The sequence below is a fragment of the Phascolarctos cinereus genome, unplaced genomic scaffold, assembly GCF_003287225.1.
Source record: "Phascolarctos cinereus isolate Bilbo 61053 unplaced genomic scaffold, phaCin_HiC Scaffold_726;HRSCAF=1367, whole genome shotgun sequence".
Lineage (NCBI taxonomy): Eukaryota > Metazoa > Chordata > Mammalia > Diprotodontia > Phascolarctidae > Phascolarctos > Phascolarctos cinereus.
The window spans coordinates 412,130,241-412,158,106 of record NW_027556098.1 but is presented as its reverse complement, the minus strand read 5'-3'; the positions used below and the strand labels follow the sequence as shown (position 1 = coordinate 412,158,106).

General features: G+C 48.4%; 1 protein-coding gene across 1 annotated transcript; it reads right to left on the bottom strand.

The window, feature by feature from the left end:
- Positions 1–667: 667 nt before the first annotated feature.
- On the bottom strand, positions 668–27,866 carry EXOC3L2 (exocyst complex component 3 like 2). Its single transcript, XM_078145872.1, is given in 13 exon segments — positions 668–1,708; positions 2,785–2,906; positions 4,761–4,916; positions 5,801–5,923; positions 6,519–6,654; positions 7,301–7,411; positions 9,696–9,796; positions 11,089–11,190; positions 13,777–13,811; positions 13,814–13,887; positions 14,394–15,030; positions 17,154–17,723; positions 27,711–27,866. Coding segments are annotated over 12 exon segments (2,445 nt in total). The 5' UTR covers positions 17,713–17,723; positions 27,711–27,866; the 3' UTR covers positions 668–1,419.

Below are 27,866 nucleotides of genomic sequence, written 5' to 3'. Positions count from 1 at the left end.
AAACTCCCAGGCTGGCAAGGATTGGCCCTGGAAGGCTTCTTAGAAGCAGCCAGTGTGGCAGCTTGGGTGTGGCAGGGTGTGTGAGGAGCTCAGCTGAGATCACATGCCCCTTTTCACCAGAACCGAGTTCAAATCTTGTTTCTAACACTCATTAACTTTGTGACCTTGGACCTACCCTGCTCCGGACTGGTTTTCTTCATCTGTGAAAGGGCGTTGGCTATCTGGCCTCTGAGATCCCTTTCAGCTCTAAATCTTATCCTATAAGCTCCTAGATATCTGAAACCTTTGATGGAGGGAGAGGAGTAAGAGGGGAACCCCTTCATTTCCTCTTCTCCAGACTGTTCCCTTCTCCTGGTATAGGATGTAAATGAAGTTCCTTCAGAAAGTAGAGTCCTATGGAGGGGGGCCTAAAGCAGCCAGTGGTAAGGCATAGGGCCATGTTTCCTGCTCAGACTGGGAGTCCTTGGAAGGGAAGGCCAAGCCTTCTCCCTTTTGCAGGGAGATTCCTGCTAGGGGACCCTAGCCACCTTGGGGTTCACACCCCTAACTTCTGGCCCAGCTCGATGTGGGAGAGAGGGCTTGGTGCCCCGAACTTGCCTCAGGGGCCTGCTTGTTGCCTCCCCACTTGCCATCCACCCCCACCTTCCAAAACAGAACTCAGCCTCAGTTGCTCGTTAAATAGAAACATATTTATTTTATCATCATACATTCCTTATTAAATGAGGAGCCACCCCAAGAACAAGTTTAGAGGGAAGAGAGAAGGAGACTGGGCAGAGCAAGGCACACCCTGCATTATTTCTATGGGACCTACCCTATCTCCGGAGCAGCCCTGGCTCCCAGCTTGGCCAGTGGCTTGCTGTGTGACCTAGGGAGAAGTCCCTTTCCTCACTCTTGAGCCTCAGTTCTCCCATCTCTAAAATGAGGGAATAAAACTCCACATCTGATGTATCTTCCCACCGTGATAGTCCATGCACTTAGTGTAGTGCCTGGCACATAGTAGGTGCTTAATAAATGTTTATTGATTGATTATTGATCTGGGTCCTAACTTTCTTTTTAACCTTCACTTTCTATGTTTTGAGGTGCCTCCCAGCACTGACCTTCTGTGTTCTGAGGTTCCTCCCAATTTTGACATTTGGTGTTCTAGAAATTCTCCCAGTTTTCATGGTACATGTTCTAAAGTCCCTTGCAGCTCTGATATTCCATGTTCCTAGACTTCTCCTAGCTATGACATTCTGTTCTGAGGACTCTCCCAGCTCTGACATCCCTTACTCTATGACCTGGTTTGAAACCCAGGGACAGAATCCATCCTTGGGGGTAAAGTCTTTCTCAGCAGCAGATGTTGGGGGAAAGGGAGACGACATAGGCTTCCAGGCTGGGACAGCAGCATCACAGGGCAGGTTGTAGGAGTCCCAGGTGCACTCAGGGCTGGGCACGAGGCCGAGCTGGGGGCCGAGGGTGGGGTCTGGGCAGGCAGGCAAGATCAGGCCTAGTGAGTCGGGCCAGGGGGAGTCGGGCAAGTGGGAGAGGGAGGCCCAGACAGAAAGGTGGCCGAGGCACAGTAATGTCAGCAAAAAAAGCTCGGTCCCTGGGAGGGGCAGGAGCCCCTTCCCCACTCTGCTCTAGGTCACGGGCCACAGCCAGGATCTCATGACGAGCAGCTGCACTTCGGAGGCCCCTCACATCTAAGAGGGCAGCCACGTGCTTCCTCCTAGGGAGAGATGAGAGGATAAAATTGAGGTCTCAGAACCCTCACCATCCAACTCAGGTCCAGAACCATCATTCTATGCAGACATGGGCTTGGACCTCTCCCAAAGGCAGCTCTCGAACCCAGAGACCCATATCCTGAACCATCATTCTTTCACCCACTGTTTGGGGGGGGGTTGACACTCCCCTAGGTTAATTCTTACCCTAGTTCAGCCCTAGAACCCCACCCCAAAATATATCTAGAGTCTATATTCTCCCCAAGTGCTGCAAGCTAGAGCCCATCAAATTGTGTAGTCCTCACCACCCCAAAAATCAAATATAGAAACCCCAAACTGAGATTCAGAACCCCAGGCATGGTCACAACACAGCTCTGGTAGCTTTACTGCTCATATAGGCAACTCCAGAATCAGCCTCCCCAGTCAACCACGTCAGTCCTGGAATCCTTACCTCTAGAGCCCAGAAGCCAGAGCTAGAACCTCCAGCTCTGAACCCCATCCAGAATAGGCCCCTCCAATACATCTCTAGAATGCCAAGCCTGGCATGTGTGTGTGAATGTGATTGCCCCTAGTTTCTAGCTTCCCTCAGGGTTTACCCACAGTTCCCTGGTCGCCCATCATGCTCCCGTGGGGCTGCTAGTGGCTCTGCTGCACTGGGGCCTCCCCACCTCCTCTTCCTCTCCCTCCTCTTCTCCCCACCCTCCACCCCCGGGCCCTTCCTGTGGCCTCCTGTTTGTCTCCCCTGTGCCCACAGCAGTGGCGGGTGTGAGCGGGAGGGGCCAGGGCAGGAAACGGCCATCAGACACGCTCACTCCACCCCCGGGGGCAGGAAACAGGGAAAAGCTGAGCCAAAACCCCAGAAGGCCACAGCAGCCAGCCCAGAGCTGGCCTGGGCCCAGGGCACCTTGGGCAGGAAGTGGAGTGAGGTGGAAAGAGGATGGGCTCAGGAGGCAGGGGCCTTGGGTTCAAATCCTTGCCCCCACCTCCAATATGCTCAGTGGCCTTTTTAAAGGCTCTTCACGTTTATGGCTGTTGCTATGATTACTCATTGCCCCAGGTTCTCCCCCCCCCCCGCTCCCCTCACCTGATATCGGGGTAGTCACGAACCAAGACCCCAACCTCCACCTGGATGCTGGGCGTATCCTCAAGCTGCAAGACTTCAGCGAGATGTGGTACCACGGCATCCAGCCATGAGGCCTGAGACTCCTGAGAACATGAAAGCAGCTTTAGCAGTCCCATCCTTCCCAGCGACCTCTCTTGTCTAGGAACCCCAGCCCTCAATTATAGGCTGACACCTAGCATCCCAGCTCACTCCCTACCACCCCTAACTCACTCAGGGACCCAAGGCAAGGCAACTCCTTCCTCTGGGCCTCAGTTTCCTACATGTACAATGAGGGAGATGGATTAGACAATCCATAAGATGCCTTCCATCTCTAAGCCCTGACTGTTCTAAGATCTCTTCAAACCCTAGTGGGCAGTCAGCTCAGTTAACTTTTCCAGTCAGCCCTGGGAAAGAAAGTTGATTCCAGGCTTACAGTAACTGAGCTCAAACCCTATTTCTATATACTTTCATTTCTATCATGCTTTTTAAAGTGCGTGTGTTGGGGGCAGCTACATAGTGGAGTGGATAGAGAAAGCACTGGTCCTTAAGTCTGGAGGATCTGAATTCAAATCTAGCCACAGACATTTACTAGCCGTGTGACCCTGGGCAAATGACTTCACTCTGATTGCCTTCAAAAAAATAAAGGGCATGTATTGCACATCTTATTTGATCCCCACAAACAATTCTGTGAGATAGGTGCTATACTACCCCCATTTTAAAGATGAGGAAACTGAGGCAAACAGCAGGTAGGTGACTGTCAGGGGCATAATTTGAATTCAGATCTTCCTGACTTCAGGCCCAGTGCTCTTTCCCTCAGTGATATTAAACTCACTTAGAAAACCAGAAATCAACATTATCTATGTCATATTGCATTTTTATTAATTTTGTTAGACATGTCCCAAATACATTTTAATCTGGTTCAGGCCTAGCCCAGGAACTGTGCTCACTGCTTGTGGGAGCCCTGAGTCTGACACCTCTGCCCAGGTCATCTAGCTGCCTGCTTATGTGTACAATGTCTCTCTAGGTCTCAGTTTACTCATCTGTAAAATGGGGATGATGGACTAGATGGTACCAAAGCCCATCTAGGTCTGGGCTTATGACCTTATGTAAGCTCTTTAAGGGAAGGGACTCTCCCTGGTGTTTTTGCATCTCCAGTGTCTAGCACAATAGAAGGTATTTGACGAATGTTTGTGGGTTGGTTGATCTATACTAAGTATGCAGCTAAGAGCAAGCCACCTGGTCTCACTGAGCCTCAGTCTCCTCATCTGCAAAATGGAGATAGTAATTCCAGTGGTAGCTCCTTAATGCATATTTGTGAAGGACAAATGGAGGGGATGTATAAAAAAGTACTTTGAAGGGTGACCTATAGAAATGTCACCTCTGGTGAGGAAGGAGTTCATAATGGGTCTAAGAACCCGAGATGTTCTGATTCTAAGACTCCAGAGGGTCTTGGAATCCAACTCTGGGTGCAACTCTGAATGTCACAGCTGAAGGCATCCTTAATGGTCCTCTAGATCATCTGACCTTGGGGGGAATTCCACCAAGTTGTCCTCCAGCTTTCGTGTGAAAATTCCCAAGGAGAGAGAGACCTCACTACTTCCCAGGCAGCCCATCCCACGGGGTTTTAAGATTTCCAAATTCTGTGGCAGCTAGGTGGCACAGTGAATGGAGCACTGGCCCTGAAGTCAGGAGGACCTGAGTTCAAATCCAGCCTCACACCAAACACTTGACACTTACTAGCTGTGTGACCCTGGGCAAGTCACTTAACCCCAATTGCCTAAAAATAGTAATTTTTTAAAAAAAGATTCCCAAATTCTAAGAGCACAAGACACTAACAATCTACCCAAGAATTTGCTTTTAAGTGGAAAGCTCTAAAGTGCTAAGAATCTAGTATTCTAAGGTCCTTTGGGCCAGGTTTCTCTCCCTCTGACCCTTCCCCCTCCCTTTCCATCACTAACCAGCCGCCTGAAGAGTCTCTGGATCTGGGCAGCCTCATCCCTCAGTCTCCCAGCCACTCGGCTCCTGGAGCGGGCAGATCGGCATCGAAGGCGTCCCCGCAGCAGGGGCCGGACATACTCCACCAGGGCCCGTCGGTGCAGCTCCCCCACAAGGGCCTAGACACACATCAGAGTGAGTGCAAAGGGGAGACACAATGATGTGGGGCAGGAGAGAGAGATTATCAGGACAGAAGTAAGGAGAAAGATGGGGGGATATTGGAGGGGCACAGAGGGGGATAGAGATAAGAAGAAATGATGGTACTTTACAGGGAAAGAGATGGGGAGATAGGAGGACAAAGGAGATGGGGAAAATGAGAACAGGAAGATATGAAAGGGGAGAGATTGGGGGACAGAAATGGGAGAGATATAAGGGAGATAGAGAGGAGGAGATATTTCAGACACAGAGAAGGGCATGAGAGAGAGGAAATGTTGGGGGAGAGAGAGAAGAAGAGAGAGAAGAAGAAGAAGAAGAAGAAGAAGAAGAAGAAGAAGAAGAAGAAGAAGAAGAGAAGAAGAAGAGAAGAAAAAAAAAAGAAGAGGAGGAGGAGGAGTAGAAGGGGGAAGAGGAACATGAGGAAGAGGAGGAGGAGGGGAGGGAGAGAGAGAGAGAGGGGGGAGAGAGGAAAGAGGAACAAAGACAGATAGGGAGGATAGATATGGGGGGAGAACAGGAGGATGTGAGGGGAGAGATTGGGGAAAAGAAATGGAAGAGATATAAGGGAGATAGGAGGAGATATTTAAGAGACAGAAAAGGGTATGAGAGGAAATGTGGAGAGAGAGAAAGAGAGAGAGAGAGGTGGCATATTATGAGAAGATAAATATGGGGGGAGGTTGGGCTAGACTAGACGCAGAGAACCAATTCTGGAAGAAGATGAGAAGGGAAGAAGGGCAAAGGTACCAGGAGGAGGAGGGGATCCTTTGCCCCTTCATTTTTCTGCTTTTCTCCGCGTCCATTCTCCAACCATCCCCTCCCTCCCACCTGTGGACATGTCCATTCATACCTGGTAAGGCTGGTCATGCATTCTTCTGAGGGCCAAGGCCTGAGCTCCCAGGGTCCCTACAATGCCATCCAGAGCCTCAGAGCTGGTCAGCCACTTCCGACGCATCAGTTTGGAGAAGTGGGGCTGGAATTGTCCACAGAAAGGAAAGATCAGAGTTCATCTGACTCACAGCTCCCTTCAGGTCCCACCCAGGCCACTGAGTCCATAGGTAGAAGGACCAGGAATTCTGCCCCCTTCTAGCCTTAATGGGGGGATCCCAGAACCCATCACTGCCTTCACGAGTGTGGGAGGGGTTGAGCACACACATGTAGCCAAAGCTGAAACTCACCTAATTCATGCCCACCCATTCCACACAGAGTCACAGACTTAGGCACAAAAGCACATACAATGTCATACCCATCCTGGACCAGCAGGCCCAGGGACAGCCACAGGCCTCCACACTCCTGAGTATAGCAGTCAATAGGCAATGGTAGCCTGTGGGAGCTTAGGCCCAGACCCAGGTTGTGCCTCCCCTTCCCCAAGCTGGGCCCTCTGTGTAAACATCTCTCTCCTCCCTCCATTCTGCTCCTTCCCCTTTCTTTCCTCTCTTCTTTTGTCTTAGTCCAGTCTCTGGCTCGGCTGGACCTCGGCCTGATCCTAATGTGACCCTTGTCACAACCCCCAGGTCCCCATTTTCTAGTCAGTTTGGGAGGGGGCCCAGGGGCTTTCTGAGACTGACCTGCAGTTCTTGAAAGAGCAGGTCAGCAAGGACGCGGTGGCAGAGGCGGGTGACACGGTCAAGAGCATTTGCAGCTGCCTCCCGAGCAGGCTCGCTCTCTGAGGGCCACAGCCGGGACAGACGCTCAGCTAGAGAGCTGCAAGGGAGAAGCCAGGGCTCATCACTAGCTGGCCTTGGGTCCCAGCTGGCTCACTCCACATATTGGGTGGGCAGGCAGGCAGGAAGGAAGGGAAGTGTACCTCTCCACATTTGGAGGAGGGGTTTCTGTGTCTTTGGAGGGTCTCTCCGTATGTCAGTGGTGGGCAGAGGGCATGGCTTTGGTCTCTGTGAGCGGTCTCTCCATATCTCTGATGGGAGGGTGTCTCTGTCCTTGGAGGAATCTCTTTATCCTTGGTTAGTCTTTCTAATGGAGTTTCTCTGTCTCTGGAGTTCTCTTTGTGTGTCTGAGGGTCACTCTGTCTCTGGAGAGGTTTCTCTCAGAGCGTGGGGAGGGGTCTCTTTTGAAGGCTGTGTCCCTAAGGAGTATGTCTCTGTGTCTCTGGGAAGGATGTTTTTGTTGAGGCCAGAATGGGTGTCCCTTTCCATGTCTCCAGAGGAAGTGTAGAAGGACCCTTTCTGTGGCCCTTTCCCAAGGGAATGGAGTTGGGGAGAGGAAGGAACATCTGGGATAAGGGCACACTCCACAGTGAAAGAATTGGTCAACTCACCATGGGGAGAGGGGAAACATTAGGTCATGCTGGGGCCCTTCTCCCCGTCCCCGTCCTCTCTAGGGTCTGGCTTACCGAAGAGGGGGGCCACAGTTCACCAAGGTAATTGTCCGGCTGATATAACTGTCACTTGGCAGCTCTCGGACGCTTGGGTTCTCATGGAAGCGCTCTACCCGCTGCTGGAAGCTGGAAGGTCAAGAGACGGAAGGAGAAGCTCAGGTCATGTGTCTCCTTTGCAGCCCACCCCTCCAGTTCTGAACTCACCTCCTCCAGGAAGCCCTCCAGGTTTCACTCTCCCTCCTGTTTTATCACTTTCTCACCTCTTATCACTTTCTCACCTCCCACTCACTTCTCCACCCTCAGGCAATCTGATTTCCATCTTCACCACCTGACTGAAACTGCTTTCTTCTGGGCCACCAGGAATTTCTCTATTGCTAACTCCAATGACCTTTTCTCACTCTTCCTCCATCTCTCTGCTGCTTTGGACCCAGCCTATCATCCCGTCCTCTGAATACTCTCTCCTCTAGGTTTTCAAGATGCACTTCTCCCACCTGCTCCTCCTTCCACCTGATAATAACATGTCTGGTTTCGCTTCCCGCCTTCCCTGCTCCCCATAGCTAGGTGTCCCCCAGATAATAACCTCGTTGCAAGGGCTCAGTGATCATCCCACATCCCAGATGACTCCCATATCTGGCCCACATTTGTCTGACAGGCTCCAGGCTCACGTCACCGCTGTCTGCTGGACATTTCCATCTGGATGTCCCATACCTGAGAATCCTAATAGAAGCCACAATCTTTCCTCTCAGACCTAACCCTCTTCCTAAACCTCCCATTTCTACAATCTATGCCTCCATCTTTCCAGTTCCAGGTTTATAATCTCAGAGTCCTCATGGACTCTTCGCTCCCCCATATCCAATCACTTCCCAAGTCCTGTTGATTCATTGTATCCTGAGCACCTGCCCCTTCACTCTACTCACCAGCCTCATTCAAGCTCCCAACCATTCTCTTTAGTCCTGTTATGCTGGTCTCCTATTTGGTCTCCCCTTGACAATCCACCCTCCACAGCCTGCCAAAGTGATCTCACGAAAGTACAGTCCTGACCATGTCACTCTGCCACTGCTCAAGAGTCTTCCGTGACTCCCTATAGCCCTAAGAATCAAATACAAACTCATTTACTTGGCATTTCACATTCCAATCTACTTTTCCTGTTTAATTTCACATCACTACCTCTCATGCACTCTATTCCAGACCTGCTGTTTCCATTTTCTCTCCTACCTTTACACTGATCATCTCTCATGCCTGGAATACACTCCCTCTACACTTTCTTGGATGCTTAATTCAGATGCTGTCTCCCTCTTGGGACCTTTCCTGACCCTCCCTGTCTCCCAATTTGTTATGTCTCCCTCCCTCCTGAAATTCCTTTGCATCCCCCTTTCAAATTAAACAATCAAATAATAATTTATCTGTCTACATACTGTATTTCCCAAGTAGAATGTAAACTCCCTGTGAGAAAGGCCTTTTTTCTGGTCCTTGTAACCCCAGTGCCTGGGACAGTACCTGATACATAGCCCAGCTTCTGCAGGAAGTCCTCTCCCCACCCCATTCCACCTCTTCCCTCTGAGACCACGTTCCATCTATTTAGCATGCATCTTGTATGTGCAACATTATTGGCTTGTTATCTTACAGAATAAGCTCCCTGAAGGCAAGACCTTGGAAGTGTTTGGGTTTTTTGATTGTTTTCTTTGTATTCCCAGCCACTGGTCTGGTGCCTGGCGCAATCATTCAATAAATGCCTGGCTGACTGAAATAGTAAGAGCTTAATCAATGCTGGGTTGAATTAATCCTAGATTAAGTTGCAAAAAGGGGATGATCTGTGTCGCGTGGAGGGTATTCTGTGAAACCTGGGGCGGGGTCAGGGGTGGGGGCGTTGGTCCAAAGACTCAAACAGTCTCTGCCCTCAAGGAGCTTATGTGCTTTGGGAGAAATAGTATTTACAAGTCAGTCAATCCTTCCACCAGTATTTCCTATGCACTGTGACAGGATGATAGGAGCTGAGGAGACAGACAGAAATGAAGCCAGTCCTTGCCCTGCAGGAGCTTGCATTCTGCAAAGAAAACAAAGTGTACCCAGAGAAGCAAAGGGGCTCTGAGGACGGAGGCAGTTCATAGACCCTGAAGACTTAGAAACCCTTTCCTCACCACAGCCCTCAGAAGCAGGTAGCACCATTGTTATAAGACCCATTTTACAGAAGACAAGACTGAAGCTCAGAGAGACACACAAGGGGTATGTAAAATGGATCCAGCCTCACTTTAACCTGACTTATCTCTGGACTGTGCCTTTTTTTTTTTTTTTTTGCAGAGATGCTTCCTCTGATCTTTTCTGGACAATCCCCTGAAGATAGATGGCTTCTTCTTGCCTCTACAGCTCATTCCACCCTCCAGAATCAAGAGTCATCCCCTGTCCCCTGTACCTCTGCAGGAATTCAGCCAGCCCTCCCAGGCAGCAATGTGCCATCCGTGCCCCAAATTCCTGGCTGATGCGAGGGGCCTGATCCGTGTGCTCTTCCAGCAGCTGGAGGATAGAGATGGAGAAGTGAGACCCCCTTTTCTCCAACCCCAAGCAATCTCCTCACTTGGAGTGGTGTTGGCATCTTGGAGATCTTCCCTCCTTGCCTCCCCTAACCCCAAAGCATCTTAAAGTTTTCACATTTTAAATCTTTAAATTTATAAAATTTTGCATTCGCAGAATTTTGAGTCCTAGAGTTATATAATTTTAGACTGTTAAGATAGCAAAATCTTAGACTGTGAGATTATTTAACTTTTAAAATTATAAAATATATAGTTAGTAATAGCTAACATTTATATGGTGCTTTAAGACTTGCAAAGTGCTATTCATATGCTATTACATTTGATCCTCAAAACAACCCTGGGAGGTAGGTACTATTATTATATTTTTATTCTTTTTTTTTTTTAGGTAATCAAGATTAAGTGACCTGCCCAGGGTCACACAGCTAGTAAGTGTGTGAGGTCATATTTGAATCAGATCCTCTAGACTCTAGAGGCACTGCTCTATCCACCACACAACCCAGCTTCCCCAGGTGCTCTTATTATACCCATTTTACATATGAGGCAACCGAGGCAGACAGAAATGAAGTAACGTGGGGCAGGGATAAATGTTTGAGGCCAGATTTGAACTCAAGTCTTCCTGACTCCAGCCCTACCCAGCATTCTAACCACTGCACCACCTTAGCTGCTTTGTGTTTATTATAAAGTAAGTTTTGTTTTATAATATTTATCATATTATATGTTATTGTAAAAATATGTGTGTAATGTAGACTCTTACAATTATATCATTTTAGAATCATAGAATCCCCAAATTTCAGTCTCATAGAACACGTGAATCTTAGAAGAACAAAATCTTGGACTTCTCTCATTTAGCATCTTAGAATCCAAGAGCTTGGCTCCAAGGAATATTTGGATTTTATAGACTCTTAGAATCATCTACTTTGCTAATCCTGTTATTGTGCACTTGAAAAAATAGAAAGAGCCTCCTCTCCCTGCTCCAGCCCTTTCTATACCAATCCCTTCTTCTTTCTCTGATGGGAGTGGGTACTGATAACTCTCCTCTCCTCCTCCCTAGAACTCACATACCTTACACACATATCTCGAACACACATATACACAGACCTCACAGACCTCTTACACCTCTCATACACCTTACACACACACCTTACACACACACCTTACACATACACATTTCACACACACATATACACACACCTTATACACACACAGCTCACATGAACACACACAACACACACACACACACACACACACACACACCACATATGCACATGCGCGCACCTCACAGACATCTTGAGCCAGGCTGCTGGGCTGGTCCTCAGCTGCAATCCATTGCTCTTCCTCTTCCTGCAGGGTCTGAAGCAGAGCAGCTCGGGTCTGAGCCTGCGAGAACAGAAGTGGCATGATATGATCCCCAGAGTAAAAGTTCAGGGAAGTGGCATGTGGGGGGGGAGCAGATAGCATTCCTCTCCTCCTCACAATTCCCTTCACTCCCAGACACTCCCTGTACCTCAACCCACATACAGTGGAGCCTTAGACACCTTCACTTAGGTGAATTTTAGCAGTTTGGCACCTCAGAGGATCTTAGATCCAGAGAACTTTAGACATACACTCATGCAACCTAAGACTTTAGGGAATCACACCCTGTCTGGCCCAGCTGGAAGGGACTTCAGTGGTCACTTTGGCCAGCCTCACTCACATGTGAGTGAAGGAGAATCTTCTTTCCAACATTCTCCACAAAGGAGGCATCAGGGGAGCTCGTCACCTCTGCAGGCAGTCCATGACTCCCATTCTGAATGACTCAAATGGTCAGGAACTTTCCCCAGGTTGACATCAAGCCTAAACCTGCTTCTTTGAAACTGCATCTCCCGCTTCTGTCCTCGAGGTCCCAACGGGGAGAAGCCTGATTCTTCCCCTACATGCCAGCTCCCATGGCCCTAGGCCTCCTCCTTGCCAGTCTCAGACTCCCTTGTTCCTCAGCTGATCCTCACAGAGCTTGAGACCCCAACCCATGAGACATCCCACCACTACCATCTTTCCAGACCTGCCTGTTTAGGAACCTTTCAATAAAGGATAAAAGGTGGGTCTGCTGTGACCCATTCTGGGCTGTGTTGGTTGGTCCAGACCTCTGATTTCTTTCCTATAGGGAGTTTATGGTGAGGAAAGCCTCACTCCCAATACAGATTCTATCCAGTCTTTTAGGCACCTTTCAGACTTGGAGAGTCTCCTGCAGCAAGGAGAGGTTTGCCCAGAGGGTCAGAGGCAATCTCTGAATCCAGGTCTTCTCAATGCTGGGCCAACACACACCATCTCTCTCTCTTGTTTTTGCTGAAGCTATGCTTTAATGATCAAAGCTTCCCTTCCTAGATGAGCACAAACCACCCCTTTCTTGCTATGTGCTAGAATTTTGCAACTGTATCCTGTAGTTCAGAGGTAGGGCTCTGCCTAGAGGGGGCCCCAAATTCATCTAGGAGGCTTATCAGTAATTGCCAAGACTGTCTACAATCTTGGTGGCTCCTCCCAGAATTTCTCCAGGAAAATCAGTGTTTCACATTAGCTCTCCCTCAGGGCTATCAACTTCCAACCTCATCAAGACAGCATTGTAAATACATGCTATTCAGGGCAGTAATTAAAATAGAAACCTCACCTCTTTGGCTAAGCAATAAGAAAAAGACTAGGTCATCTCCAGCTTAGTGACATTTCTGATTCTCCATCCCTCTAGCTTCCATTCCCCAAAATACTTTCACAAGAGTATGTAACTGCCCATCTCAAGAACCATTAACTCCCTGTTGCTTAAGGCATTAGACAGATAGACAAACAGAAGTAGACAGACAGATAGATAGATGAATAGAATGGATGGATGGATATATAGATAATAGATAGGTAGAGGTGAATAGATAGTCACACAGACAGGTATGGATACATAGAAAGACAAATATATGTGGACAGATAGAAAGACAGATCTTGATAGATAGAAAGAAAGACAGATGGATATGGATGGATAGAAAGAATAGACAGATACATGTGGATGAATAGATAGAGACAGACAGAGATGTAGATGAACAAACAGACAGAGAGACAGACATTAGCTAGCCGCTCTACCTGGCACAGTATGGTATTTAAAGCCCTCTAGTTGGACTCCAGCTACCTTTCCATATTTATTTCACTTTTCCTCTTTGTACCCTCTACATTCCAGCCAGACTACTAGTCTTTCCCTGAAATTAGCATTCCAATGTTTTACAAGACTGCACATGAATAATCTGTATCAAATTGTTTGCCTTCTCAAGGAAGAGGGAGAAGAGAGAGGCATAGAGTATGGAACTCAGAATTAAAAAAAAAGTTAAAATTGTTATTACAAGTAATTGGGAAAAAATATAAAAAGTTTTCACTTGAAAAAAAAATGAGAATTCCACCTCCATGCTTTATGCAGGCTGTCTGGCCCTCGTGGCTGGAATGTGCTCCTTGCTCACCCCTGCCTTTAGGATGCCTCTCTTCCCCCCTTTCGTGGCTCTCAGTTGTTGGGGTACTCTCCCTCCTCACATAGTTGGGGTTGAGGCAGAGGAGAAAGAAAAATGGCCTCCTCTGATCCCTTCACCCCCACTTTCTGTCCAGATGCACAGCCGCTAAGCCCTGTCTCCAGCCCCATGGGGGTGAGGGTCCGACCTCTTCTGTCCTGTCATGACTGCATGCAGCCTTGGTCCCTTACACCCTCCCCTGGTGCTGACAGCTGTCTGCCACCTGCCTCCAGGTGAGAATTGTTCTCCTTAGGCATCTGCTTGTATCTCTCCTGGGCTTCAGTTCGTAGCCCTTTTTGTTCTGTCCTCACCAGTCCAAAGATCGTTCTTATAGTCATGGAATCTTTGAGTCATAGACCTGGGGAGTCATAGCTTTGCCCAAGGCCAGGAAGCCAGGGGGCCCTGTAAACCACTGGTGACCCAGGTGGACCCCTCCCCCTTCCTCTCAGGTCACCTTGACGTCAGTTACACATTCATCCTCCAGGCTCAAACTGTTTTCGGCGGAAGCAGCGGCCCCAGTTGCCCATTCTCCAGGGCCACCATGTTCACCATGCCCAAGATCTCCCTAAGAGCAGGCAAGGGAGGAGGTAGTGAGGCAGAGGAAAAGGAGAGATGGAGGAAAAGGAGAGGAATGTCCCCAGAAAAGCAGACAAAGCCCTTCCCCTGGTCCCATTCCACCCCCTCTCCTCTGAGACACTGAGCAGCCAAGCCCTGTACCTCCTATAGCTGCCCATTGTGGCCTCTGGAATCAAATGCAGAGTCCTCAGCAAAGCTTTTGCCACCTACATCTTAGAGATAAATCGAGCTGGTGGTGGAGGATTGGTAGATTGTTTAAATCAGGAATGCAGCCTTAGAACAGAGAGTGTTAAATTTGGAAGGGCCTTTAAAATTTAGGGGGAAAGAAGGTGAGAGCTCAAAGGGGGCCTAAAATACCTTCTAGTCCAATTCCTTTATTTTACAGGGTGGAAACTGAGGCTCAGGTGAAGAAAGGAGGGATTCTTACTTCTCTGTCCTGTTACCCCCTCAACTCCATTGCCTAGTCCCTTATCCGTCTCCCCTTCAGGGTCTCACCTTGGATAAACTTGGTTGTGCCAGTACAGGAGGGCATAGCGGTCAGCCAGAGGTAGCCAGTGGTAGGTGGCCTTCCTCAGCCAATCAGAGAGGGCTCCATGATAACCCTGAAGGTAGACACCAAAGGCTCCCAGGCTTGGTGGATAAGCAGGTGCCAGGCGGGTCCGAACAGCCCCCATGTCTTCCAGCAGCCTAGACCTCAGTGCCTCCAGCCTCCCAGCCATTGCTTCAGCCTCTGCCCCTGCAGCTGCTTCCAGCCGCTCTCCAGCCACCTGGCCCACAGCCTCTGCCCAGCGGGCCCGGAACCTCCGAGCTGCCCCCGGTCCTCGGCGCCCATCAGCCTCCTCTTCCTGGGCCAGGACCTGGCCCAACTGGGTGAGGGGGGGCCCTCCAGTCCCTCCAGTGGCTCCAGGGTCTGCCAGTGTCTCCCTGACCAATGCCCAGAGCTCTCGCTGCAAAGCTTCATAGAGGAGGGTGACGTCTCGGGCCCGACGACCTTCAGGGAGACCCTGGGCCTCCCCTAGGCTGCCAGGGCTGGACCCCGATGTCACCAGCTTCTCTTCAGCCTCTAACTCCAGGATGTGTTCATCTGCCCGTGCCAATTCTCGTTTCTGGATCAAGCTGAGGATCTCTAGGACTATGGGGGAAAACACCATATGGGGGGGTGAGGGTCAGAGGAGACCAAGAGATAGGGGGACAGAGGTGGAGGTGGAGAGTGAAAAGTGGGGGAGGTAGAGAAAACAGAAGGAGAGAGAAAGAAAAAGAGCCAGGAGAAGAGAAAGAAAGGAAGGGGGGAGAGAGGGAGAGGGAGGGGGGGAAGGGGAGAGAGAGAGAGAGAGAGAGAGGAGAGAGAGAGAGAGAGAGAGAGAGAGAGAGAGAGAGAGAGAGAGAGAGGAGAGAAGAGAGAGAGAGAGAGAGAGGAGGAGAGGAGGAGGAGAGAGAAGAAGAGAAGAAGAAGAAGAAGAAGAAGAAGAAGAAGAAGAAGAAGGAGAGGAGAAGAAGGGGAGGAAGAAGGAGAGAGAGGGGAAGAAGAGAGAGAGAGAGAGAGAGAGAGAGAGAGAGAGAGAGAGAGAGAGAGAGAGAGAGAAATAGGTTTGGTTGGGGGACATTAGGAATAGGGGTGGAATGAGAGGGAGTGAGGCTATTGGGAGGAAGAGAGGGGAAGGATTTAGGAACGTTAGCTAGGTTGTATAAGACAAGTTATGGGCTCCCTGAAGAGGGGTACAATTGTGATGGGGGTACAGAGGGCTATCAGAGGTAGCATTTGGGTTAGAGACAGAGGTCAGCAGGGGACAGTTAGAAAAGGCCCACAGGGGCGGATGAAGGGTCCCTAGGGGCCCAGGGGCTCCCCTTGACCCTCCCCCGCCTCTGTTTCCTACTTGCAGGGAAGCAATTTCCTGTCCAGTGGCTATTTCTGCCCATCCGTTTCCAGAAGGTGGGGAGGGGAGGTGGGTTCCCCCAGCTCCCAGCACTCTCCTCCCCTCTCACTCCTTGCCTCCTCCCTTGGGGCTTGAGGCCAGGACCTGGGGCAGCCGAGCATCACCTCCTTTCCCACAAGGGGCCTCGGCTCCTTTCTGGTGGCGAAAAGCTGCTTTCTTGGCTCTGAGAGCAGCAGAGCTCTCACGAGAAGTTGTAGGGGTCAGGACTCCAGAAAAGAAGGGGAAGGGGAGGACGTTAGTGTTAAGGAGATGCAGAGCAGGGGTCAATACTTGGGGGGATTATGGCTAAAATTGAGATCAGGTTGGGGTTGGGGATAAGGTAGGGTGAGAGTAATGGTTACATTTCAAATTGGGCTTAGGGTCAGGATGAGGGTTGAATCCACTCTTGGGGTCATGGTTAAGATAGGTTGGGGATGAACTCAAAAGCCAAGTTAGGGCTACAGTTGAGTTTGGGGTTGGGGTTGAAATTAATGTTGCCTTGGCAGTTGGGGTCCAAAGTGAGATCAAGGCTGAGGCTGGGGCCTGAGTTGAGGTGCAGATCAAGGGCTGGGGTTATGGACAGTACTGGGGTTGGGGTCTGACTTGGGGTCCCAGTTGAGATTAGAACCAGAGGGTCAGAATTAGGGTGAGGACAGAGTTAGAATTGGGGGTTGAAGCTACAGTTGGGGCTATTGTTGGGGCTGAGTCCTGAGACAAGGGGTTAAAATCAGAGATGAGGTGAGGGTTGTGGGATCATAAGTCAAAGACTCCCAAGCAGAAAGGCACTTCAGAACCCACTGAATTCAATCCTTTCATTTTACAGATGGAAAAATGGAGGCCCAGGAATGGTAAATGATTTGGCCAAGGAGTGACTTGCCATTTCTTTCTCCAGCTCATTTTACAGGTGAAGAAACTGAGGAAAACAGGTAAAGTGACTTGTCCAGGGTCACACAGCTAATAAGTGTCTGAGTCCAGATTTGAACTCAGGAAGATGAGTCTTCCTGACTCCAGATCTCTTTTCACCACCCACAGATCAGTGTCAGAGAGTCAGATTGGGATCGAGGTTGGAACACTTCAGTTAGGGTCACAGCTGGGGGGTAGAGCAGAGGTGGGGTTAGAGTCAGGGATCAGAATTAGGGTCCGAGTTGAGATTAGGGTCAGAACTGAGATTAGGGTGAGTTGGGATCTAAGCTCGGTTTGGGGTTAGAGTTAGGGTCTGAGTTGTGGCCAGAGCTGAGCTTGCCAGTGGGAGTAAGATCAGGGTTAGAGTCCAGACCCTGGTCAGGTCCCTTTCTCCCTGAATTATGGTCATCTCACACTCCTTTCACCTCTTCCCACTCACCAGACAGCGGCTCCTTCACCTTGGGTGGCACTGGGGATGGTGGTGATGTCCCTAGGGCTGGCTCCCCTGAGGGCATCAGCCTTTCTGCCAGGGACCCCCGGCGGGGCTTGGGCCCTCGTCCCAGCCTCAAGAAGGCCAGCCTCCGGGCTGCCTCTCCTGCAGCCTCGGCATCCCCTGTTCCACCCTGTCGGCCCCCGTTGAGCCTGGCCAAGAGGCCAAAGTCGGCAGAGCTCCGCCGGACCCCAGGACCCAGCATCCGGCCCAAGAAGGAGCGGGACTCCCCATATCCAGGGCTGCCCACCCGTCGGCCCCCTCCCCTGCCCAGCCTGAAGGGTGACAGGCCCACCAGCTTCTCCAGGGTGGCCCGGCGGTGGCAAGAGGCCCCATTAGGCAGGGTAGGGGCTGATTCCCCATGGAAGACATCCAGTTCCCCCTTCTCCTCGTCATCCTCTGCCCCTGAGGAGGACTCAAAGGGGTTCCTGGAAGGTGTCAGGGGCAGAGTGTTGGCACGGGTCCCCTTTGGGTCTGGCATTCGAAGGCTTTTCAGGATAGGCATCATGGAGTGGGGACCTAGAATTAGAATCATCAACAAATCTGTTTATTTGTTTAATCACTGAATCTTAGACTCTTGGAATCATAATGCACTTTTCAAATCCTAGATTCCCTCAGAATTCTAGAATCTTAGAGTTATAAACTCATATCCACACCAAATCTTAAAATTCTGGAATCCTAAAATTTCAGACTTGTAGAATCTTAGAATTATTCTCTTAGATCCTAAGACTAAGAGAATCTTAGAACCTTAGTCTTACACTGTCTCAGGGCCCCTAGTTCATGGATTCTCAGAATATCTGAATTCTCAAATTATAGACCCATAGAATTCTCTATTTAGAGAGTCCCAAACTTGTGGAGTTTCAGTATCTTAATCTCATCCTATGTAGCTAGGTGGTGCAATAAATAAAACATTAGACCTGGAGCCAGGAATACCCAAGTTCAAATCCAGCTGCAGACACTTACTAGCAGTGTGACTCTGGCTGGACAAGTCACTCCACCACTGGCTGCCTCAATTTCCTCAACTGTAATCACAATAGCATCTACTTTCCCAGCATTGTTGTGTGTATCAAATGGGATAATACTTGTAAAGGGCTTAGCCCAGCATCTGGCACAAGGTTTGTGCTGTATAAATTGTTATTGTTTAGCCTGTTAGGCTCACAGACTTAACACTTAGAGACTACGAGCTCCTTGGACTCATGGAATCCCAGAATTTTAGAATACTAAGCTCTGAATTCTAGAATCCTTGATTCTTAGAATCCCAGACTTGTAGACTGTCAGAGTGCTACCCTCAGAACCTTAGGCTCCCAGACTCTTGGCGTCTTAGAATTCTGGAACCTGAGGAGTCTGGCACCCTGTCTGAGTTCTTTCCCCTTTTCTTTGATCTACCTTCTCCCTGCCTTGTTGAGGGAACCATATAGAAATAAACCACATATAAAGAAAGTATTGCTAACAGAGTGATGCAACTCCTAAGATTTTTGCTGGAGAGCCTCAAGCACACCTCACACCTGTGGCCCCATCCTGCCCCTGCCCTTTTTATAGTTCTGTGAGAAAGCGCTCCTTGAAGGTCAGAGGAGAAGCCAGTCTGCCCAGTCCCCATCCCCTCAGAAAGCCTGTGGAGGTTATTCTCAGCCTTCAAGGCCTCACTCAAGTGCCACCTCCTTTAAACAGCTCATCCTGAATCAATGACTCACAGAATCTCAGAATTAGAAGGGATTTCCGCATTAAACCGGGAGCCTCTTGAGAGCAGAAACTGTTTCTGCTTTGTCTCCCCAGCACTTAGCGCAGTGTATATAGTAAATATTTAATAAATGCTTGTTGATGGACCCAGTGAATTTAGGGGTCATCTACTCTAACCTGTGCCTGAACAAGAATCCTTTCTCCAATAAGCTTAGCAATAGGACATCCAACCTTTTATTAACAACCCCCAATGAGGGAGACCCCCCCCCACCTCCTGGGGCAGCCCATTCCTCTTTAGGATGGCTCTAATTATCCAAAAGCTTCAATTTTCCTCTTTGTACCTTCCCCGCTTTGCTCCCGTTCTGCCCAGAGGGTAGGAGGTGGGGAGAAGCAGAATAAGGCTCTTCTCTCTTTCACAGGACACCCCCCCCAAGTCTTCTCTTCTCAGTCTAACCGTGCCCAGTTCCTTCAATGGATCTCCAGGTGGCATGATCTCAAGACCCTTTAGCATTCTGGTTGCCCTTCTCTGGATGCTCTCCAGTTTATTAGTGTCCTTTCTAGAATGTGGTACCCAGAACTGAGCACAACATGGCATTTTCTTTCTTGACTGTGACTATTGACTCCTACACGTTTGTGGTACATGCCTCTCCGCTCCTTCTTCACACAAACTGCTATAGTCAGGCCTCCCCCATCTTGTATTTATAAGGTTGAGATTTTGAACCCAAGTGAAAATAAGACATGACATTTATCCCTTTTCATTTTCCTGTGTTAGTTTTAGCCCAGTATGATCTAGCCGGTCAAGCTTCTTGTGAATCCTGTGAAGAGAATTATGATTTTTGTAATAATCGATATATGTGTAATGAACATACTGTTTCATCATTCTCAGCTTAGTGACTGGCTCAGTAAAATCCTGTTAACAATCCCAACTGTCTTCTACCATTGGCTATCCCTCAGAGCTCTGTGTCATCTGCCAATGTGAGGAGCATGCCATTTATGCCTTTATTGAAGTCACTGAGAAAACATTCAAGAGCACAGGGCCAAGTGCTTGGTAGCTTCACAGAAGACCTCGTCTCTAAACCGTGTAGAACCTTCCATGTCTGTTCTTTGGGTGTGGCCATTCATCCAGTTCTGAAACTACTTAATTGTGCCATTGTCTAGACACACCTCTCCATCTTAGAATCCACTGACATAGTTTGGGAGACTTTTTTCAATTTCTTTGATATAATCTAGGTAAATTACACCCACAGCCTTCCCTGACTGACCAGTCTAGTAACCCTTTCAAAGAAGGAAATAAGGTTAAGCTGGTGTGACTTGTTTTTGATGGAGCCACTGTGGCCCTCTGTGATCATGGATTCCTTTTAGAGACATTCACTAACCAGCTATCTGATATTACATTCTGGAATTTTACCGGGAATATAAATCAAGCTCATCAGATTATGGTTTGCAGGCACCACTCTCTTCCTTTATCTTTTTCCAACCCTGTGGGCCCCTTTTCTGTTCTGCATGAGTGAACAGTCACTTCAGCCAATCGAGCCCATCTAGGCCACCAAAGCAGTCATGTGCCCTCTTACCATCTTACTGCTTAGCCTGGTTATCAATTCCCCATCAGCCATTTTTGTTCTGTCTTCAGTTCAAAGATCCTTCTCTTGGATGAGAAGACAAGTTAAGTTGAGTCCATCACGCTTTCCATTCCCTGATCCTTTTCTTCCACCATCCCCATAGCCTTTTTTTTTTTTAAGATAAACTCCTTTTTGTTGTTCTTAATTTTCTTGGCTAGCTTTCGCTTATACTGAGCTGAGGGGGTGGGTGTCCTTCTCTCCCCTCTCTCCCCACAAACCTAAATGGGATTCCTTCCCTCCTTTGAACCCTCACAGCTTGACACTGCCCTTCCCTCATGGCCTTACTTCCTATCCTGTATGGGGTTGGGGTTATCTGTGGCTGGATCTGAGCCATCTCCTCCAAATGCGGGTTGCACCTGAGCACCTAGGTGGTGCAGTGGATAGAATGCCAGCCCTGGAGTGAGGAAGACTCCTCTTCTTGAGTTCAAATCCAGCCTGACACTTCCTAGCTATGTGGCCCTGAGCAAGCTACCTCATTCTGTTTTCCTCAGTTGCTCATCTGCAGAATGGAACTGGAGAGGGAAGTGACAAGCCACTCTAGTATCTCTGCCAAGAAAGCCCCAAATGGGGTCATAAAGAGTCAGACATGACTGAAAAACAACAGCACTCTCTCTGAGGTCGGAGACTCTTGACCTTGTCTTCCCTCAGTCCCAAACCCTGCTTGTTGAATCAAAGTGTATAGAACTGTATGTTGGGAAATGTTGCTTCTCCTGCTCCACTTAGCACTCACCCCTCCCTTCTCCTCAAATGTCATCATCACGCTCTAAGATTTGGTCCCCTCTGAGGTCAGAGTCTATGAGTACAGTAGAAAGATCACCAGTGTTATGACCTTAGGCAAGTCACAAACCTTCTGGTCCTGTTTCCTCATCTGCAAGATGACTACACAGCCTCCGAGGTCTCTTCTAGGTCTGAGGGTTGAATTAAAAACAAGCTAGATGCAGAGGCCAGATGGGCAAGCTATGGGAATCCTTGAAGTGTATGTGTATTAAGTTGTCATTTAATGTATGATCTTTGATGTATAGAGGTTGAGTTAGCATGTACACTGACCCCCTGACTGGCTTCCAAGGGCAAGCAATGAAGCAAGGAGACAAGGTCCGAAAAACCTGACTTCTCTGGCCCTGAGGTATGAGGAGGATTGCTGATCTTTGAGACTGAAGACCTGGGATCAAATCCCCTCTCCAAAACTTCCTGGCTAAGGGGGAGGAGAAAGAGGAGCAGGAGGAGGAGGAGGAGGAGGAGGAGAAGGAGGAGGTGGGAGGGGGAGGGGGGAGGAAGAGAGGGAAGGGGAAGGGGAGGAGGAGGAGAAGAAGAGGAGGAGGAGGGGGAGGGGAAGGTCTTATATAGCAAGGCTCAAAAAAAGCTTTACATGTGCTAACTTGTTTGATCGCCCATTGATTCAACTAGAGTCCCTTCTCCTCTCTGAGCCTCAGTTTCCCTCTCTAAAAAAGAGAATCATGCTCACACAGGAAAGGTATGTTAGCATTTAAAGTCCGATCACAAGCTGACATTGAGGATTACACTTTTGCTCCCCCTTCAGGCACTCCAGACAAACTGGCCTCCCTACATGACATCTCCTCCCTTTTGAACAGCCTTTGCCCAGGCTGGACTCGTGGGATGCCTTCCTTCTTTACTGCCACTTCTTGGAACCTCTAGCTCCCTTCACAGGGCAGCTTAAATGCCCCCTCCTGCAAGCCTTTCCTGATTATGTCAATTGTTACTGCCTCTCCCCAATGACTTTTATTTATTTCATCCATAATTTTTGTACATATTTATCCATGTACATTTTGTCATGTCCCCCCAATCCAGTAGACTGTGAACTCCTTGAGGGCAGGGACTGTTATATTTTTGTCTTTGTTATCCAGCACCTAACAGAGTGCCTGACACATAGTAGGCAACAATAAATCATTATTGATTTGAATTTGATAGAGGAATTAGCACCATCATTATGGTTATTTCTACTAAAGAGTTACATTACGAAGAGAGAAATAACATGGATCTTAAAGTGCTTCTCTCCTGGGCCAGCAATAGGGTCCTCAGGCCGTCCTTTGGGATTTAATCTATTTGGCTTTCCTAGGATTGAACACAACCAAGTCCCAAGGAAGATTCTTTCGTGGCTGGCAAGCCACTGGGACATGGTATACCAGGCAATATTTGGAGTTTAGGGGTACTTAGAAGACCATGAAAGCAAGCCTCTTAAAGCCAAGTTAAAAAAAAAAAGCCAGGAACAAGTCCATTTTTTTTTCAAGAAGGTACATAATTGTATCAAGGTGTTTGTGTTTCTTTAAGTCCTGATCTAAATTATACATTTTTAAAATTTATGCATTTTTAAAAAGCCAAAGGCAAACTGAGCTATCCTTCAAGGATCTCACCATCACAAGAAGTGGCTTGGTGCCAAAGAAAGGGCGTCAGTTTTAATCACGCCCCAGCCCTGCCACTTCCTAGTTGTGGAACTCTGGGCTAGTAACTTCCCCTTTCTGACCCCAGCTTCTTCTGTTGTGAAATGGGGTCAACAAAATTTGTATTGCTTTAGGAGAAATCTATTTAGTAGGGAGGGAACCATGATAGAAATACAAGCCATGAGGTTGATTCTGCATGTGTTTGTATCGTCTTTTCACGTACACAGAAACTGAGTCTCTAAGGTTAAATTACTAGCCTAGGGTCATAGCTAGTGTTTGAACTCAGGTCTTTCTGATTACAAGCCCAACATACTATCCATTATGCCATGCTCACCTTCAATCATTCCACGCCCCCAACCCCATCACCACACTCCCCCTCCCCTTACTAAGTTCTCTAGCATTCTTTGCTGCCCTGACTCTTACCTTTCCCTGCCCTAGTTCCCATCACTGGATGGGATTAGGGATTAGGGAGTCAGGGGCTCTGCTGCTTGTTCCCTGTATGGCTTTGGGAAAACCTCTCAGGACCTCAGTTTCCTCATCTGTAAAATGAGGTAGTAGAGGACTAAATAATCTCTAAGATTCCTTCCAGCTACATAAAGAGGATGCCAACACTTTCTATGACTTCCTGGGAGCTGCTGTGGTTATAGTAAATGATAAAAGTTTCTAATGAATAAAAAATACATTGCTAGGTCTCATTTGCTGCAAATAATGCAACACCCCCCTGAAGTGGTTGCATTATTGTAATTCACATTGCCTATTTCCACTGGGCTAGGACCAGTTTCTATATTGTACTTAATCGTAACTTTGAAGAGTGCAAATTCCAGTCCATGAGACCACTTCAGGGGTTTACATTGTAGCTGTCCAGGATTATAGAATCATATAAGGATGAATAAAAACATTTGTTAAGCACTTACTGTGTGCCAGTTGCTATGCTAATATTGATCTTGGAGTTAGGGCTAAAGGGGACTTTTCAGTGTCATCAAATCCAAACCCTCATTTTACAGATGAGGAAACTGAGTCCCAAGGGGTAATAAGTTGCCCAAGGTCATATACCTGGTGAGTGGCAGTTCTGAGACTCAATTTCAGATCTTCTGACTCCAATGAGCGAATGAATGAACATTTATTAAATGCCTAAAAGGTGCTCCATATTCTGTTAGGGCATGAGTATACAAAGGCAAAAGTGAAAGTCTCTGCCCTCCAGAAGCTTATTTTCTACTAGAGATAACAACACTTTCACAGATAAGAGTAAACAGGATAAGGGCAAAATAAATTCACAGGCCAGGAGCCGCCTTTGCAAGATTAACTAATTCCCAGTTAGCTCAATTTGCGTTTGCATTATCTTGTTGGTGAACCATTTAGATAAAGGCTTAGAGATAAAACACCTTTTTGACTAAACTTCAATGATTAGTTATCTCCTGTTGTCCCAGAAGCCTTCCTCAGCCTCTTCTAGTTCCTTCCCTCTATTTATCCTGTGTATAGCTTGCTTTGGACATTTATTTTGTTGTCTCCCCCAATGTATTGTAAGCTTCTTGAGGACAGAGACGTCTGTTGACTCTTTTTGTATCTCCAATGCTTAGCACAGTGCCTGGAACGCAGTAGATGCTTAATAAATGTTTATTGATTGATTACTGATTGATTGCTACGTACCCTCCTCCCTCCTCTCCCCCGCCCCCGACGTTAAGCTCTAAGGATACACAGAAAGCCTCTCAAGGAACTCACGATCTAAAGGGGAAGACGACATGCAAACATCTTGACTTGGAATGGTCACTCTGGAAAGCTGAGACTCATATTCAGGACTCTTGACTCCATGTGGTAAGTGCCCTCCCCCCATATTTATGCGTAATGTAGCCATTGTATTTTCATACAAAATAATAATAATAATAGATAATATTTGTATATCGCTTTTAGGTCTCCAAAGCTCTTTACAAACTATCTCACTTGATCCTCACATCAACCCTGAGAGGTAGGCCTTCTTGTTATCCTCATTTTACAGATTGGGAAACTGAGGCTGAGATTAAGTGACTTGCCCAGGTCACACAACTAGTACCTGCCTAAGGCAAGATTTGAACTCAGGTCTTGCTGACTCCAGGTTTAGTGTTCTAACCACTGCATCGCCTATTAGTCCCAAAGTAAACTCATGGGGGTTGTGTGCAAAAGCCCCTGTTCTCTTAATGACCAATACCAGATGTAAGTCTATCTATTAGCATAGTGCCTGGTATAGAGTAGGGAATTAACAAATGCCTATTGACTGACTGTACTGCTCTCCAGTTTTAAGGTGGGGCTTACCAAGTCTCACCATGAATCTAATGATAGCAAGAGAAAACACAGTCATAATTCCAATGGGGGAAAACCACAAAATTACTGAATGTGAGAGTTGGAATAAAGGGAACCACTAGGCCATCTAGTACAACCCAGCTACAAAAAGAATCCCTACTAGACCAAAGTCAGCAAGGGTCGTCCAACCTCTCCAGGCAATTCATTCCACTTTCAGACAGCTCCGGACATCCAGCCTCAGTTGGCATCTTCCTGCCTCCCACCCAAAGCTGGTGGGTCTGCAGTCTGAGGCCAAACAAATCTGATCCATCTGCCAGAGGACAGCTCTTCAAATACTCAAACACAGCTCTCACCTCTCCCTGCCCCCTCTGCTATCCCCTTCCCCATGAATTAAAACACCCAGAACAACTGCTGCTTAACCATGCCTCTCCCATCTTAGGCATGTGAAATTGATTTTTTGTACCTAAGCATAAGATTTTTACATGTATGTCAGTTGGATGTCCTCTTACTAACTTCAACCCCAAACTCTATCAATTTGTCTAAATCCGTTTGGATTTAATGGTCATCCCGGGTACTATCTCTCCCTCTCAGCTTGGTATCACTTGCAAATTGGGTGAGCTTATTGTCTACATTTTTATCTAAGTCACAGATAAAAATGAGAAATAGTCCAGGGCCAAGCACAGATCCTGGGGGCCCTTCACTGGAAACCTGTGGCCACATTGACACAAACCTATTAACAACTCTTTGGGTCCAGCCATCCAAGTTCTTTTGAATCCATTTGAATGTATCATTCTCTCTCCATCTTCTGCCTCTGAAGAAACTACTAATGTTACTGCCCTCAAAAACCCTGGCTCTCAGCTTTCAGTCGTCAACCCAGAGCCGCCGCCCCAGGCATTTGGTCCCCACGTTCTCTCTCTGCATCCACATACCTCCTTGGCTTCATGATGAAGTGACACTCCCTTCTTCCCCAGGGCCCATTTCTCTCTGTCTCCAATCCTTAAGGTTCAGGGAGGCAGGTGATCTGTGGCTTGCTCATTCTTACTGGAGCCAGACCAAGAACTCCTGCACAGTCCCCTAGTTCTCGGGATGTCTTTCATCCTTGGAGGTGGTATGGCAACCTCTAGCTAACCTGGAGACCCATCACTACTCCCTAAGCTCCTAGGGTATCTTTCATCAAATATCATGTGGGAAAACCATTAGAAAGAGAAAGTGTCAAAGCTGGGAGGGTCCTTAGAACACAGACTAGCAGAGCTGGGAGGGGCCTAAGGAAGACCTAGAACATGGAATGTCAGAGCTCACCCTTAGAGACTGTTTAATACAATCCCTTCTTTTTATAGATGGAGAAACCGAGGCCCGGAAAGGGGAAGGAACTTAGATAAGGTCATACAGTAAGTAAAGGATAGGATACAAAGGAGAAACAGGTCCCCTTGAATTCTCAATTTCACAACAGGACCAATGATCTGTTCCCAAACTCTTCCAAATCCATGCACCACTGAATCTATTTTTCTGCATTCAAAATCTCACTCAAGCTCTGACATCTCAGCCCTCCCCACCTCGTCCTCAGACAATCTCCACCACTCCCCCCCCCGCCCACCTCCCCACCCCCCAGGCGCCCACTGCTCCAGGTCCCAGCCTGACTCACTTCCCAGACGCCTCTCTTGCCCCCTCCTGCAGGATGTGTCTGCCAGAACTTTTTTCTTCCCCCAGGGTCGCCCTTCCCCCTTTGCCCTACTCCTCTGCCTCTTCTTCCTCCACCTCACTTTAATAACTATCCTCTGAGCTGGGCAGTCCCCACTGCCTGGATTCTGACCAGTTCACAGTAGCCGTAAGCACCTGACTTTGTCATATTGCCCATCCCTCACTATTCCCCAAAGTACATCTATATGTCCATTCTTCCACCCCTCATCTCTTGTCCTCTAGCTCTTCCTCTCTCTTTCATCCCTCATTTCTTCATCCTCCCATCCCGTTCATCCATCCTCTTTCATCACTTTGTTCTCTAGCCTCTCCGACCCCATTTGTCCGTCCCTTGTCTCGACAGCTCTCCATCTCCCCATTTCTCCACCCCTTATTTATTGATCCCCGTTCTCTAAGTATAACTGAAGGAGCTCTGCACTCAAAATGAGAAGGCTTGACTTTTAGTCTCACTGGGTGATCTTTGGTAAGAATATTAACTCTGGGACTCAGTTTTACCATCTTTACACTGAAGGAATGGGTTAGATGGTGCCAAAGGTCCATTCTAGCTCTGAGAGTCTAGAATTCTAGACCTGCCCTGACCCCTTCTCCTCAGACCTCACTCCCTCTGGTTCCCATGATGTCTTCTTCCTGCCCTCATGTCCTCTCTCCCCAGGCCTCTCCAAGTCCCCTAGTCCCCTGCATTGCCAGGAAGATCCAGTGTCTGACTCCTTGCTAGCCTTGGGATTTCTCCTGTTGTTGGACAGGAAAGACCCCTACTCCCTCTGCCCATCTTGTCTCCTGCCAACCCTTTCCTCCCCCAGGAGCTGGGGACTGGGAAACCGGGGTTCCTAGGGAAATGCCCTCACCTGAGTCCCTCTGACCGCTGGTCCCAGCCTCTGTCTGGAAGCTCTAAGTGGGCACTGCTGGCTAAGGGGAGTGGAGCCCCACCGGGGTGGGGGGGGCGGATCTGGGTCAATTTCCTGTCAGGAAACCCCTCCCTCTCTGGGGCCAGGGGGGCCGGG